We start from the raw sequence: 14,097 nt of genomic DNA on the forward strand, positions 1-14,097 counted from the left end.
CTCCTGAATATGCTTTACATGATTGATTTAAATGAGGGTCTAATTCTCCCCGATGATTAAGCCACCGTATTTCAATGAGAACTTTGTACTATCGTTTATCATCAGGCTGCTCCGGTGCTCTGTGACCCTGTGGTTCCACTTACAGTATCAGGTTCTGTAACACACGGAGCATCTTTCTTTTTTTTTCCAATCTTCACTCGGACAAACAGCCTTCGTTGTTCAGGGGATCAAAATGTGGAGCGCCTGAGCTGCAGAGGGGATGACTTTAAACTCAGTCTGTCGTCATGCACGACCTTTGGGCTTCTACTTCCTGCTTCCTTACAGTGCAGACGCTTTTTCTTCTTTCTCTCTGCTTTGCTTGCATTCTTTTGCTGATATCTTCTTTTTTCAAAGCCAAATTTAATCGAGATCCGGTTCTGGACTTTATTAAATCATCAGGACTATATCCTTCGATAGATTAAGGAGGTCTTTAGCCATATTTTTAACATTTTTTGACCTTGTCATCGCTACATGGTCATTGGTATACTGTATTGTTCTGTTCTGTCGTATGATTGTTACACTTGTCTTGAATTTCCCTCGGGATCAATAAAGTATCTACCTACCTACCTACCTACCTACCTACCTACCTACCTACCTACCTACCTACCTACCTATCTATCTATCTATCTATCTATCTATCTATCTATCTATCTATCTATCTATCTATCTATCTATCTATCTATCTATCTATCTATCTATCTATCTATCTATCTATCTAGCTATCTATCTAGTTGATTTTTGTCTGTTTCAAAGGCCCATTAAGAGAACAATTTACCATTTAGCTCAGGATATACATTAGGGCTAGGGCTGGGTATTTCCCACGATATGATATGTATCACGATACAGAGGCCACATTACGATACCCATCCGGATATGAATATGATTTTGCATGCAGACCATGTCCCACACAGAATTCACTCAAACAGTTTGTGAGTTAGAAAATAAGAGCAGAGGAATTTTAAGGATCCTACAAACCGCCTTCATTTCACATCCTCAGAGATCCTAGAGCAGGGGTGTCAAACTCCAGTCCTGGAGGGCCGGCTTCCTCAGACTGTTAGATGTCTCCCTGCTCTAACGCAGCTGAAACCAATGAGCGGCTCGTTATCAGGCTTCTGCAGAGCTTGATGACGACACATGGGTTTAAAGCAGGTGTGTTAGAGCAGGGAGACGTCTAAAAGTCTCAGGTATCTGGCCGTTGACACCCCTGTCCTAGAGAGACATCAACATATGTTAATCCCAGAGCTTTGGCGATGGTGTTATTGTGAACTGTACCATATGTTAAGTGTTCAGATTGAAAACGGTCATCACAGCTTTGCAGCCATATGGATTCTGTAACATCTGCATCGATACGTGTATTTGCAAGGAGCATATGAAACTACAGTATATTGCCATCTGGACTTTCTGAGCACAGCTCTGCTATACATGCTGTAGTGTTGCCTTAGTTTACTGTTTCTTATGTCCCTATACACAAACATTACATTTAAAGATAAATAAATAAATGATTCCATCGCAGGCAAATGACAGACTAAGTAAACGTTTACCCATTTGAATCAAATTCCAAGTATCTTTTCATCGTAATAATACATCACTTAAAACATCCTGGTGGATTTCTCACCGTCTGAATTCTAAGTAGTGACGCACAAAAGACCCAGACGCTGAAGAAAAAAAGAAATGAATGCCCTGCTGTGGTCATAAGCGTTGTAGTGAAGGCTGGCGGTGTAAAGAGAAAACAGAGACCTTTAATCTGTTGAGGTAGCCTTTGGTGTGAACCACCAGCAGATCCTCCTCTGTAGCTTCACGGGCTTCCACCAGCTTCCCCTCAGTGATGAACTCCTCCTCTGAAAGAGAGACAGTGTGTGTGTGTGTGTGTGTGTGATGTCACAATCATTCCTATAAAGATCTTACTCTACATGTACTCCTCTGAACTAAATAAAGGATTTTTATTCCAACAGGTTCAGCTACTGTGTCTTATAGATTTTTAACATAAGCAGCCAATCCACATTCTCTGTTTGGCACTAAGTGGGTGCGTGTTCACCGCAGTTCTGCTGCCGAACGTCGAGGAAAACTAACTGTCCAAAAAAGAGACAATTTAAGTCGAGCTTGACCAATACATTTGAATTGTATTCATTTGAAATACTATTTGTAATGTGAGTGACAAGACAGTGTAGTACAGAAATGAGAGCTACAGGTCTCTGTTACATTGTTTAACCAGCAGAGGGCGCTAACAAGTTCTATTTTTGAACAATAACAATCATTTTAAAGTGAGTGAAGCTGACACTTCTGTCATTTCATTAACAGTCAAATAAGTCCTCCTCAGACATCCAACCTGACCAGTTAGTTTCATCATCATCATATTCAGTCCTCTGCTTACACATTCGTGTCACGACAGAACTCTCTACTGTTGTTTCATTTCCAAGTCTTAGCAATGGACAACAAAATATAAAAAAGAAATAAAAAAGAAATTCTTTTGTTTTTGTTTGTTTGCTTTTACTGGTCAAGTTGACGTTTTCAGTGCACTGAACGGTAATAAATATCAAAGTTATCAATCAAAACCGTTTGAACCGAGCGACATGGACCAAAGCTGAAATGTCGATATTGTTGAGCTGAATGGAGAAACTCGATTTACGTTGATGTCTTTTATTAACAGTCAGACGCACAATGTCAACTTGTAAATGAAAGATGACATCAAAATACAATACTTCAACGAAAAAGTAATTTTGATTTATTCTCCAAGTTTAACCAAATTCATGGATGCACATTCACTCATTGCAATTTATTGAAAAGTATTGGAACTCTTATTTCAAGTTTCAGTAAAAGGCCACCAAACATACGATCAGAGATGAAACAAATCCATGTTTGACTCTTGTCCAGAATGTCTCAGTGCTGCAGTTTACTTTATATTAGAAATAAAAAATGTTCTGACACCTGACACAGTGACTCTGAGTCACTGATATACCCATAATTATAGAACTGAAAACTGTCCATGTTACCCTCTTCCATGTCAGAAGCCCTACAGCAGGGGGTTCATGAAGTAGTGACACAGTAAGTCACTAGTGCGCCTTAAACAGGATTTGCCATCCGACTTTCAAGAGAAGAAGAAAGACGTCGAACAGCCAGTCACGTCGCCGGGTGAAAACGCCGAAGAACACGCTGAGCCTACCGGCTCAAAGGACGGCGAGAACCCTGTCGATAAGAGACGGCGCTCAACTTCAGGGATATTTACAGTCCAACAAAAATAAAATGAACATGCTCTGTAAAAAAAACACGCCGATGTTTATCGTGAAATTTCAAATTATATGACATTTCATTAAAGTCCTATTGCTCAGGCCTTATTTTGTCCCTCCCTTTACTACACTGTAATTGACACATCAGTGCGTTAACTCACAGCACAGAATGTGACCCTGACATGACACTTTGTCAGGTTCTCTTTGAGCTAGTGTTCAGTATAACAACTCGATTTTAACAGGATTAGAATCACAAAAAGAAAAACTGTCTCTGACTTTCAATTCAATTCAATTCAAAAAACGTTATTTGTCCCTGGGGGGAAATTCAAGAAATGTAGGAAAAAGTCAAATCTATAACAACTTCCTCTGGGAGAGTTTCTGAATATGCTGGCTGCGTTTGCTGTACCATCCACTGTCACAACATTTTTTTTGCAAGAATAAATAAAAATAAATCAAAGGTTTTTCCCTGTCAGCAGGAGCTCAGTTCTTCATTTGCACTCTGAACTTCTCAAAGTTTGTGAATTCATTAAGCAGTGCGGGGGAACTTTTAATGCAAAGACAATCAACGATGCAATTTGACAACAACTTTGTGTGAAGTCGTGCCAGTTAGCAAGTCACTGTTTTCCCTCGGCCTTGGAACCTGTGCTTGGCCTCATCTCCTGTACCTGAAAAGACTCCCACAGGGACTTTTTCTCTAATTATCTGAGCTCTATTGCTCTGAATTTCCCCTCTTCAGCTTCTGTTTCTCACCTCTCTACCTCTCTCATCTCTCTCCCCTACCTCTCTTTGCCTCTTTGATGCACCCCGAGTGATTCCATATACATCAGCTCGGGGAAATGTCCTCCCTACCTACCACTCTGTTTCTCATTCTCTTACCTTTCAAGAAGTGAATGACTTTGCCCCACTTCCCTGCATCGAATGGATGGAGCTTTTCAAGGCCCATGAAGGTGATGTTGTAGTCCGGGTGGTACACAATGGGCAGACATGTTCGAGGGATGCTGCTGTACAATTCAGTGCGGTGAGGGCTGAAGGAAGACGGTCAAAGAGGTGTTTAATGTCATGTTGCATTAGATTTACATGAAATGATTTCCCAGTGGCTTCTACTCTATGGCTTTGTTAGCTCTGCTTACCTGTTTTTTCCTTCATTATCTTCTTTGTGAGACATCCTTTTCAGGCATTGCTTTTTTCATCTGGGAGGGAAAGGGAGGATTATATTAACTACAAAATCACTGAATTCACTGTAAATGTTAACAGTCACTCCAAAAAGATAGGACTCAGAATAAGATATTTTTTAAACGCTTTTAACCTAATGTATCATTCAAAACCCAATTTCATCGATGTCTTTACAGAAGCGAAGATTGAGGCTTACGCAGATACGCCACTGAATTACACTGGTGACGGTAAATGGACTTTTTGGTCTTCTGCCTACTCAAAGTGTTTTCACACCTAAACATCCACACATCATCCCATTCACACACATTCATACACGGCTGGAGAAGCAGCGGGAGCGACTTGTTGTTCAGTGTGGTGTCACATCAGACATGTGGCTGCAGGATCTGGAGATCGAACCCACCCCACTTTCCTGTTCACTAACAACCGACTCACCCACTGAGCCCACTGAATACTGCAGCATTGTCTGAAGTCTTCAATCATAAAATACAGAAACGTTTTTTAAAAATCAGTTCTGGGTTGGAGACAGCTGCTGATCAGCCCTTAACAGTGTGATTTATTGGACTCTAAATTTCATGTTGTATGACTCTGTTTGTATATATATATAGAAAGAACCACAAGATCAATAATGATCATTTGGGTCATTCCGCCAAAAGAGTGCAATTTGCTCATCGTAACTCTTCAAAATTAAAATTAATTTTTCATTCCATTTCAATGTAGAATTGAGTAATATACACATTTACTCATTCAAAATAAGCACTGGTCAATCTCAGGCTACTTTTTTTAATTTATTGCAACTATCGAAAGTTTATTATCATTGCATTTTTTTCTCTGCTGTTGCCAAAACACAAATGCCATTTTAAAACCATGTTTAAAGGAATATCAACCACATACATTGTTTTCACTAAGAAAACAATGTATGTGGTTGATACATTTCGCTCATGTCTGTGATGACTCCAGGGTATAGATCACCATCATACTTAAGCAGCAGTGCTCAATGGTCCCTGTAACTATGATTCACAAAACTGATCTCAGATGACAACAACTTTAGCCTATTTCATTTAAAATGCATACAATCATGTAAACTAATAATACTCATCCATTCATTATATTATTTCAATTCATTCATTCATTGTATTCTTTTAATTAACAGAAAAGGGCATCAGAAAGCACTAGCCTACTCATTGCTGTTACTCTATGTTTGAGTAACAGCAATGAGGGTAACAGCAATGAGTTTTTAGCATAAAATGACCAATTGTGTGAAATCTATCAACTCAGCATCCGTACTAATATCTTGAGTATATAGAGCACATTCTTAGGATTTAACTAAATATTTTACTTTTGATATCAACAAATATTGTCTTAGAGATAATTTAGATAACAGGACTGAGTTTTTAGATTGACCGTCTCTGACGCAGCTAATATATCCTTAAATTTAAGGAAAAACAAATGAGATTACTTCCTTTTGGTCTTGCCATGACTTGCAGAAGGCCCAAATGATGTCACTTCCTGCAGAACATGTCACTGATGAAATGTTCCAAATTTTTTAGAAGGGGGAATATGTTTGGGTAACAGCAATGAGTGAAAACCTGGGGACAGCACTAAAATGTGAATTTTAACCAAAATATAATGATGTTTTTGTAAAACTTTTTTCTTGCAAGTGTATATTGAATATGGAGTCACACTTAAATGCAAAAAAAAAAGGATTTTGTTCATGATGCATTGTGGTAAAATGTAGCTTTTGACTGTGGGGACAGGCAAGAAATGCCACATATCAGTGTTTTGGATGCCTTTTTAAAACATTTAAAATATATATATCTGTAATTTCTACATTGATTCATGTGTACGGTGTTTAGTATAATAATACTATGTAATTTGTATTGTATAATTACTTGTGTTTACACATTTAATATACAATAATATGCTGGGGACGGAAATGTTACTCTTTTGGCGGAATGAGCCATTTAGATGCATTCTATCTGAGGGCTCTCGGACGACACAATACAAATACAGGACATGGGTGTAGGAGAATGATAAAGAAAGATATCACCTCGGCAGGCTGTATAAAAAGTGTCCACAGCTGACAGAGCTCGGGGAAATGACAGCTGATCCAGCTGCGCATAAAGCAGAATCATTTCTGTAATTTTACACGGTATCTGCTATTTCAGATCCCCCGTTGCTTTAGACAGAACCAAGTAAAAGAAATGTAAAGTCATTACTCATGTGAGAGAGACCATAGACATATTATGTCTATGAGAGAGAGACTTAAGAGACTTCGAAACGCTGCTTCCGCGCATGCGCAGTGACACGTCAACATTTGCAAAGACGCAACGACATAAGGTGCTTCTGCCGTGGAGTCATACAGCCTCCTTGCACTTTCCGTGGACACTATTCGCATTTTTACTCGGCTAATTTCAGCGTTGAAGACAAAAAGCAATTCACAAGTGCTCTGTCAAAGGACAGAAGCAGAAGTCGATGTTACTCACCTGCTACTGTATGTGGAATAACGCTGGTCACACTGTAAATAAAATATGACTCGGAAATATCAGCGTGTTTCCTTTCCAACAGGATTACACTTAGGTTATTCGTCAGTATCAAGCCAAAATACATTAAACGACGTTATTTCGACAGTGTCATTTATCTACAGCGTCTTTATTTCCTCCAGCTCTTTTTCTACGTACAGTAGGCTGTGCGTAAGTCTGATGCGTTCACAGTGCGCACGGAAATTTAAAGCAGAAGAACCAGTCAATCTCAGTCTATCAATCTTTATTTGTATAGCGTCCTTACGGAGTTGATCTCAATACACTACAACAAGCATGTAAAATACCTTAATCATTATTAGTTTATGTTTATAAAAGAGCAGAAAAGACCTGCATACAAATCAACTGGAGTTAAGATAAGCTTTCCTATATTTTAATTTTCAACTTGTCCAATTGTATTATTGCTTCCTCTTGAACTTTAGGGCATTACACAAAGTTGGCATGAAAATGTGTGGAGGTCAACAGCTGAAAAGTTAAGCTTACTTGTCTCTTTTATTATATCTTTATTTTTACTTTTGATGAAGGTAGCTACAGCCTGTATTCTAGGCCTTCTCAAACAGTTTGGGGAAGGCTATAGCAACAAAACAAAAAAAAAGCAGCTGTAACCATACTATGGCAGAGTAAGAAAGGTAACCAATCTGGTCTGAATGAGAAATGTATTTTTCATGTTGAATGTTAAATACTAAACAATGCTTTCTAATCACTTTATTTTTCTGTCCTCTAGACCATATTTCACTTAGTGATTTCATTGCAAATGTTTTTTTTTGTGAATAAGGGTTGGCATGTTAACATGCCTGAAACTTAAGGTACTTCCAGTGATGCAGTATTTTTTTATTTATAATTTTTCCAAAACAGAAAACAAAAAACCATGTACTCCACTTACACCTACAACAGAAATATACAAAGACATTACATAACGGTATACAATACCAGATTGAACAGCAGACAAGACAAGGGGGGTGGGGGCGCGGGGGGGGGGGGGGGGGGGGGGTGCAATTCATTTACAGTACCTTCAATCATACGTTATATTTTCCAATTGCAATCTGATAAAGTTCCAGGGTTCTTCATCTCCACAATCAAACTCATGGACGTATTTTCCAGTTCATTATAATGATACGTTTCACTGACAGAAAGGCCAATGTGGTGATACGTTGTGAAAGCATTGACTTCATACCTTTTACCCTAGTGCCGAGAAGGCATACTAGTGGACAAAGCGGGATTCTTTCTTTCAAAATAAAAGACAATCTTCAGTTAACCTCAGTTCAAAAACTCCTCGGGCAGTACCACAATAGGTGGATCAGCGTTCCTGCCTCACCGCACAGTGATGCAGTATTAATGCTTAATGTTATTGAAGGTATTGAGGGTCATCATGAACACTAGATTTTTATTTTATTTTTAATAATTTTCCAAACTTTATTTGGAATTATGCCATTGCTTAAGAATGCATATCCAGGTTTATGGTGAATTATTTTCATTAGGGTGTTAGGATACAGTGGATGCCAAAACATTTTTTTTTATTTAGTTGAATTAATATTATTATTATTGGTTTTTGGGGATTTTATATTTGAGATAGAGCTATAGTTACCACAGAAAATCCAAAATTGAGACAGATTGGGGAATGACATGCAGGAAAGGAGCCATAGGTCGGACTTCAAACTGTCAAACTAAACTTAATTGTATTAGAAAACAATTAAAGCCCTGCTTGTAATTGTGAAAAACACAATCGACTGACTTTCTCCCATGAACATTTGTCATTTTGTGTCATATTGTTCAACAAGTATTGCATGAAAAGAGAAAAAAGGGAAATATTACTTTTACTGCAGCATCACTTCAAATGTTCTCTCTGGGCAATAAAGTTTCATTTAATCTGATCATATTGTGGAGCTCCAGAAAAATCCCCTGAATGCTTGGGATATGTCTCTCAGCTCTTACATAGCTCAACAAATCCACACATCACAGTTTTAACCACTGCAATGCAGCCACTGACACTCGAAATGTTACCTGTAATTCCTGTGAACTGAGTGACTCTGTAATCCTGCCCATGAGCAGCCGCAGAGTCAGATGTCTATAAATAGCACAATATAGCCTGAGCATGGTAATAGAGGTGGTCTAACTCTGAGGCATTACGTCTCCACTGGGCTGAATACTAAGAAAAACATGGCTGTTGAACCTTTCAGTGATCTTATGATCTGTGATATATTTTTAGCTCATGTTCATTCTCTGTACTTTCTAAAGATCACTGCATCCAATACAATTTCATTCTTAAGTGTCTATATTCTGATCTATTTTAACAAGCTATAGCTTATGAAGATAGTTATTCAAGTATGACCAGGACTGGGGGATATTTAGACAATGTTAGAAATGCTTAAATGAAGAACGTGCAACTTTTTCATCCAGTAGTTTTGATTACCAGTGCGAAACCCAAACAAACTTCTGTTTGGTCGCACCTGACTTTTGGCGAGACTGTCCACTCTTCTCCAACCTCTCTCCCCACACCTTTGCACAAAGGGGTTATCAAATTGGCTGCATCATAATTACGCGCCGGACATTGACGGTCAAATTCTCCTCGGTTCGAGATGCACTTGCTTTTGGCCTGCATTCTTGTGTTAGCAGTCTACTGTTAGCACACTTTAGTTAGCTCGTAGCTTAAAATTGCATGTAAATTCAGCCTGAATGACCTTGATCTAAAACACTTATGTGACATTAAAATCAGCAGTGATTATTTTCTTTTTCTTTTGTCTAGTCCTCAACTAAAACAGCTTTTATACTCAAGGGGAGTAGCCGGCTGCCCCGCCCATATACCTGATGTTAACATGGCCCCGACAACAACACAGCAAGCAAGACTCGCACTTCTCACTTATTGTAGAGAGTCATGCCTATAGAGACACTTAACACTTACAGAGGATATACTTTCCTACTTTAAACAAAGAGCTGTACTAACCCGACAGCATACAGCATATCTGAGCGCTTTTAGTTTTAAAAGACTTTATAACAATGTGGACAAGATTAGCAGCAATGTAGAAAAGTTTTTCTTTTAAGAAGCGTGTAAAGAATTGTCAAGGATACCTTACTTACCCTTGCTAAAATGATGAACCATTTCTACATTGCACACCTATAAAATTACATGATAAGACATCTAATTATAAATGGTTTGGGAGTTCAGGTGGGTCAAATGCCACTTTTTTGCCATTTATGTGAACAGTGTGATATTGTAATATATGCTTACAATACAGTTGCATAGAACTGCAGAAAAGGTCGAACTAATGAAATGTAAAGGTAACATCCTGACTTTATCAAAAACTGGCCAGAATTGAATTACATCAAAAACAGTCTCCATGTTTTTTTTCAAGAAAAGGCATTCAAATTGCTTTCCACAGGGCCGACAAACACAAGTTAAACCACCAGAGTATGGTAGTGGCTTGTCTTCTGCTTCCTTGTTTTTTTGTTGTTTTCACACAGACACACACTGCTTGCTAAGTGAACGCTAAATGTCAAAGAACATGATGTAAAGGTAGCAAATGATTAAAGTGTCCATCCATGGATGTAGGGTAGCCTACAGTTTGTCAGCCCTTGGCATGGGTCTCCAAGCCATTGCTTGCTCATTTAACAAGCAGTAGTACATGATAAACATCAGTAAAATCAAAGTGTTAAGACTACAGACCAAACTTCCAAAATGGAGATAAATATGAAGAATAGTAATACAGACCTTCTTAAATGTAACTTTTTGTCACATGTGCATGATGGTTATCACTACAGCACCACTTTAGGCTCCTACAGTGTCACCTTGAACACACGCTCATTCTTTTACATCATGGTTTACAGCTGCACAAACATTCTTTCAGTCTGCAGTTGTTTTTTTGTTTTTCTGTTTCCCTGAAGGGAGGGCCACACCTGACAGGAATTATATGGTCTGCTTGAGGCCATGAACACCTGACCAACAACCCTGAGCATCTGTTACCATAGCAACTGTCAAAGTAGATATGACAGAGGATATGGCATTCTGCTCAATATGAGCAAGAAGAACAAATGAAATAGTGATCCTAGACCATAGTTTGATGGTTTAAAACACAATAAATGAAATCTCTGAAAAACATACGATATAACATGATTCCATATCACCTCTTGTATTCTTACGTGGTAATCTTTGGATGTCTCCATATGGACCAAACAATCATTCCTTGTTGTTGAATGGCTTCCCGCAAGTCTTCAGAGAAGTATTTCCAGATCAATCTGTGTTTTTCATCTGCACAGCTGAAGCCAGAAGGGGCAATTATTGTGCAGGGATGAAATATTTCTTAGCAATGATTCACAGGATTATTCCTCCAACAGAGGGGATTGTTTAAAGCAATCGACCGTCCTGAAACATGCTTCAGGCTTTAGATAACACATTTTTCATTAATAGAGGAGAAATGTTGGATTACACGGTGTGATAGTTTTGATGGACTTAAAACTGTCTTAGTTGTTTTTCTTTAAAAATACGAAGTGTTGGCTTCAACATAGCAAATCAGAAACTGGGATACTATTATTGATCATGTATACAGGGATATGAATAACCAGGTTTCTCTGTGAGCATGTAAACATCATAACCTTCATTTGATTAAAACCGAGATAAGGCTCATAATGTTACCTTTAACATTTCACACTTCGACATAGCATGTTCTCACAGTGGTTTAAGGTTTCTTCCTCACATCTGGGAGGACAATCTGGCTGCTGCACTGTTGACAGAGAAGCCAACACTTCAACAAAGCAGGTTTCCTTAATGTCTGATGATATAGCAATATCAACTGTAAATAGAATATTAAACAGACTTGGACTTGAATTAAACTTGTATGGTCTTCTGACCGCACCCCTCGTTCTTTGCACTACATGTCACATACTGTATACATCACTCACTGATGGCAGAGACTGCTATGTAATGTCCAACCAGCCAACAGTACTTATTGGGGTCACACACTTTTATTCAATGGCAGAATAGCAGCTGGAGATATTCAGGGTTCAGTATCTTGCCTAAGGACTCCTGAGCTAAGGGGCCGAAACCCCTGACCTTCTGGTTGAGGGAAGACCTGCTCTACCACTGATCCACTGTTCCCCTTAAACACTACAAAATTAGTAAATTCTACACTGGCCTCCCTTAATAAGACAAGAAGCATCTTCTTTTGACACACAGTCTATGGACATGAATCATCTGTTTTTGCTGTTTGCTCAAGCAATAGTGTTTCTGATGAACCCACTATGGAAGTCACTTGTGATGTAGGACACCTAATAACACTGCAAATACAAGGACGATCTACTCATTCAGCAAAACACAAGGCATAAAGGCATTTTTACAACTGAAACAGCACAGTACAGCTTGCGAGCCTTTATTCGACAGGTCACAGATGTGAGGAAAACCCTTAAACCACTGTGAGATGTCATTCTTTGACCTCCGTTGTGTTCAGGTCTGTTGCTGCATGTGGAGGGAAAGCAAAACCTCTCACTCATATTTTGAGTTGTAAAGCAGATATAGTGCTCGCTGTGCTTGCATTATTTTGAATGACAATGAGCCCGCTAGCTCTGTGGGAGCCTTTTGGGGGATTCACGTTTTTGGACTGCTATCTGGAAGACTCGGGAGACACACTTCATTTCATTTCCAGTCAAACAATGGCTCTCAGTTTTCCCTCTGCTCGAGCTGATGCAAACAACATCTGACTTCCCGAGCCAGGCCGTGATCTCATGAAACACCACCTTTATGTTTGTTTGTCTTACCATTCTGCATCTAGCTGCTTGCCCTCTGTTGTGGTTTCATTCAGATGCCAAATCTGAGCTCATGCAGGAAACGAATCACCAGTGGATGAGAGCCAATGTCCTGACTAGCCTCTATTTACCTTTTTTGATTGCCAAGTTTTTTTTTCTTCTTCACTAAATGGCTTTAAAGGTTCCCCAAAATGCCATCATTACATCCTGTAGAGACAATAAATCATAATGTTCTTCTGTAACACAGCAGCCATTTAACATCTTTTAGCTAAATGTTTTGTTTTTATGGCCTGAAACCTGAATGTAGTTTGTTCAGTCTCAACCAACTGATGGATATAATACTATACAGGATGTGTCATATTGAGACAAGGGCTGTATCCAAATCACACCTCCATTCCCTACTCCTCTCTCCTACAGTGTCTGTATCCAATAGTAAATGACTTTTAGAAAAAATGAATTTCAGCCACTTTAAGCTTTCTCAACGGCCACCACATGACTTGCTTCTGCAACACTCCAATAAGTGCTGTTTAAATTTCAATTTCATCTTCAAAAGACAAGGTTGGACAATAAGTGTCTTTGTTACCTGGTGCACACATTCAGCTTTCAAGCTGTAATTAAAAACATGTTTTACAGAGACTCAAACTATGCTGTCCAGTATGAATCAAAATCCTGATGTGTAAATTGTGTTCCCAGAAAGCCACTGTGCCTCCTGAGGGAGCCTCGGCCACTGCCACTCACAGCACAATGGTCCTGACAGAGAATATGCTGCAGAGCCATGGGAGGGTGCGGCAGGCCCACAGCATGGACATCAATGCGCTGTCACAGCAAGCATCCAATCCCTCTTATCCAGCCGCACATCTGACAGCTGCTCCCATATCACTACTGCACACTGACGGGGATGAGTAGAGGTAGACTACCAAAAACAATAGACACTATGTTGCTACGCTGTGATCAACAGAAGAAATACTCAAAGAATCACTGTCAGGGTTCACATACAACTAAAGGGTGAAGACAAGTGTTTCCTCTCCTCTTGAAATAGTCACACAGAGGTAAAATCCAATGTGGGATATTCTCCTGTCAACTTGAATATAGATAAGCTCTTCTATTCTAACTCACATTTGCATTTTCAGTTCTCTGAGGTGACTTTGGCTCAGAGTTTAAGTCGGTCGTCTCTTGACTGGAAGGTCAGGGGTTTGATCCCCAGCTCCTGAAGCAACATGCCTGACGTGCCCTTGGGCAAGACACATAACCCCAGGTGGCATATTAATGTGTATAAATGGGACTTCTTAATACTGATGGACACTTTGCATAGCAGCCTCTACCGTCAATGTGTGAATGTGTGCAAAGCGGTAGATAGGACCTGCAGTGTAAAAGCACTCAGAGTCTCCAGA

The 14,097-nt window shown here is 39.2% G+C and overlaps 1 protein-coding gene across 1 annotated transcript in view; it reads right to left on the bottom strand.

Annotated features, from left to right (window-relative positions):
* hdac11 (histone deacetylase 11) overlaps positions 1-7,127 on the bottom strand; it is a 32,312-nt gene extending 25,185 nt beyond the window's left edge. The window contains exons 1-4 of the mRNA XM_079341137.1: positions 6,920-7,127; positions 4,394-4,453; positions 4,140-4,288; positions 1,777-1,877 (exon numbers count right to left, since the gene is read on the bottom strand). Coding sequence (XP_079197263.1) covers positions 1,777-1,877; positions 4,140-4,288; positions 4,394-4,428 — 285 coding nt within the window. The 5' untranslated portion in view covers positions 4,429-4,453; positions 6,920-7,127. The remainder of the gene's footprint in view (positions 1-1,776; positions 1,878-4,139; positions 4,289-4,393; positions 4,454-6,919) is intronic.
* Between the last annotated feature and the right edge of the window lie 6,970 nt (positions 7,128-14,097).

The sequence above is a fragment of the Symphodus melops genome, assembly GCF_947650265.1.
Source record: "Symphodus melops genome assembly, chromosome: 4".
Taxonomy (NCBI): Eukaryota; Metazoa; Chordata; class Actinopteri; order Labriformes; family Labridae; genus Symphodus; species Symphodus melops.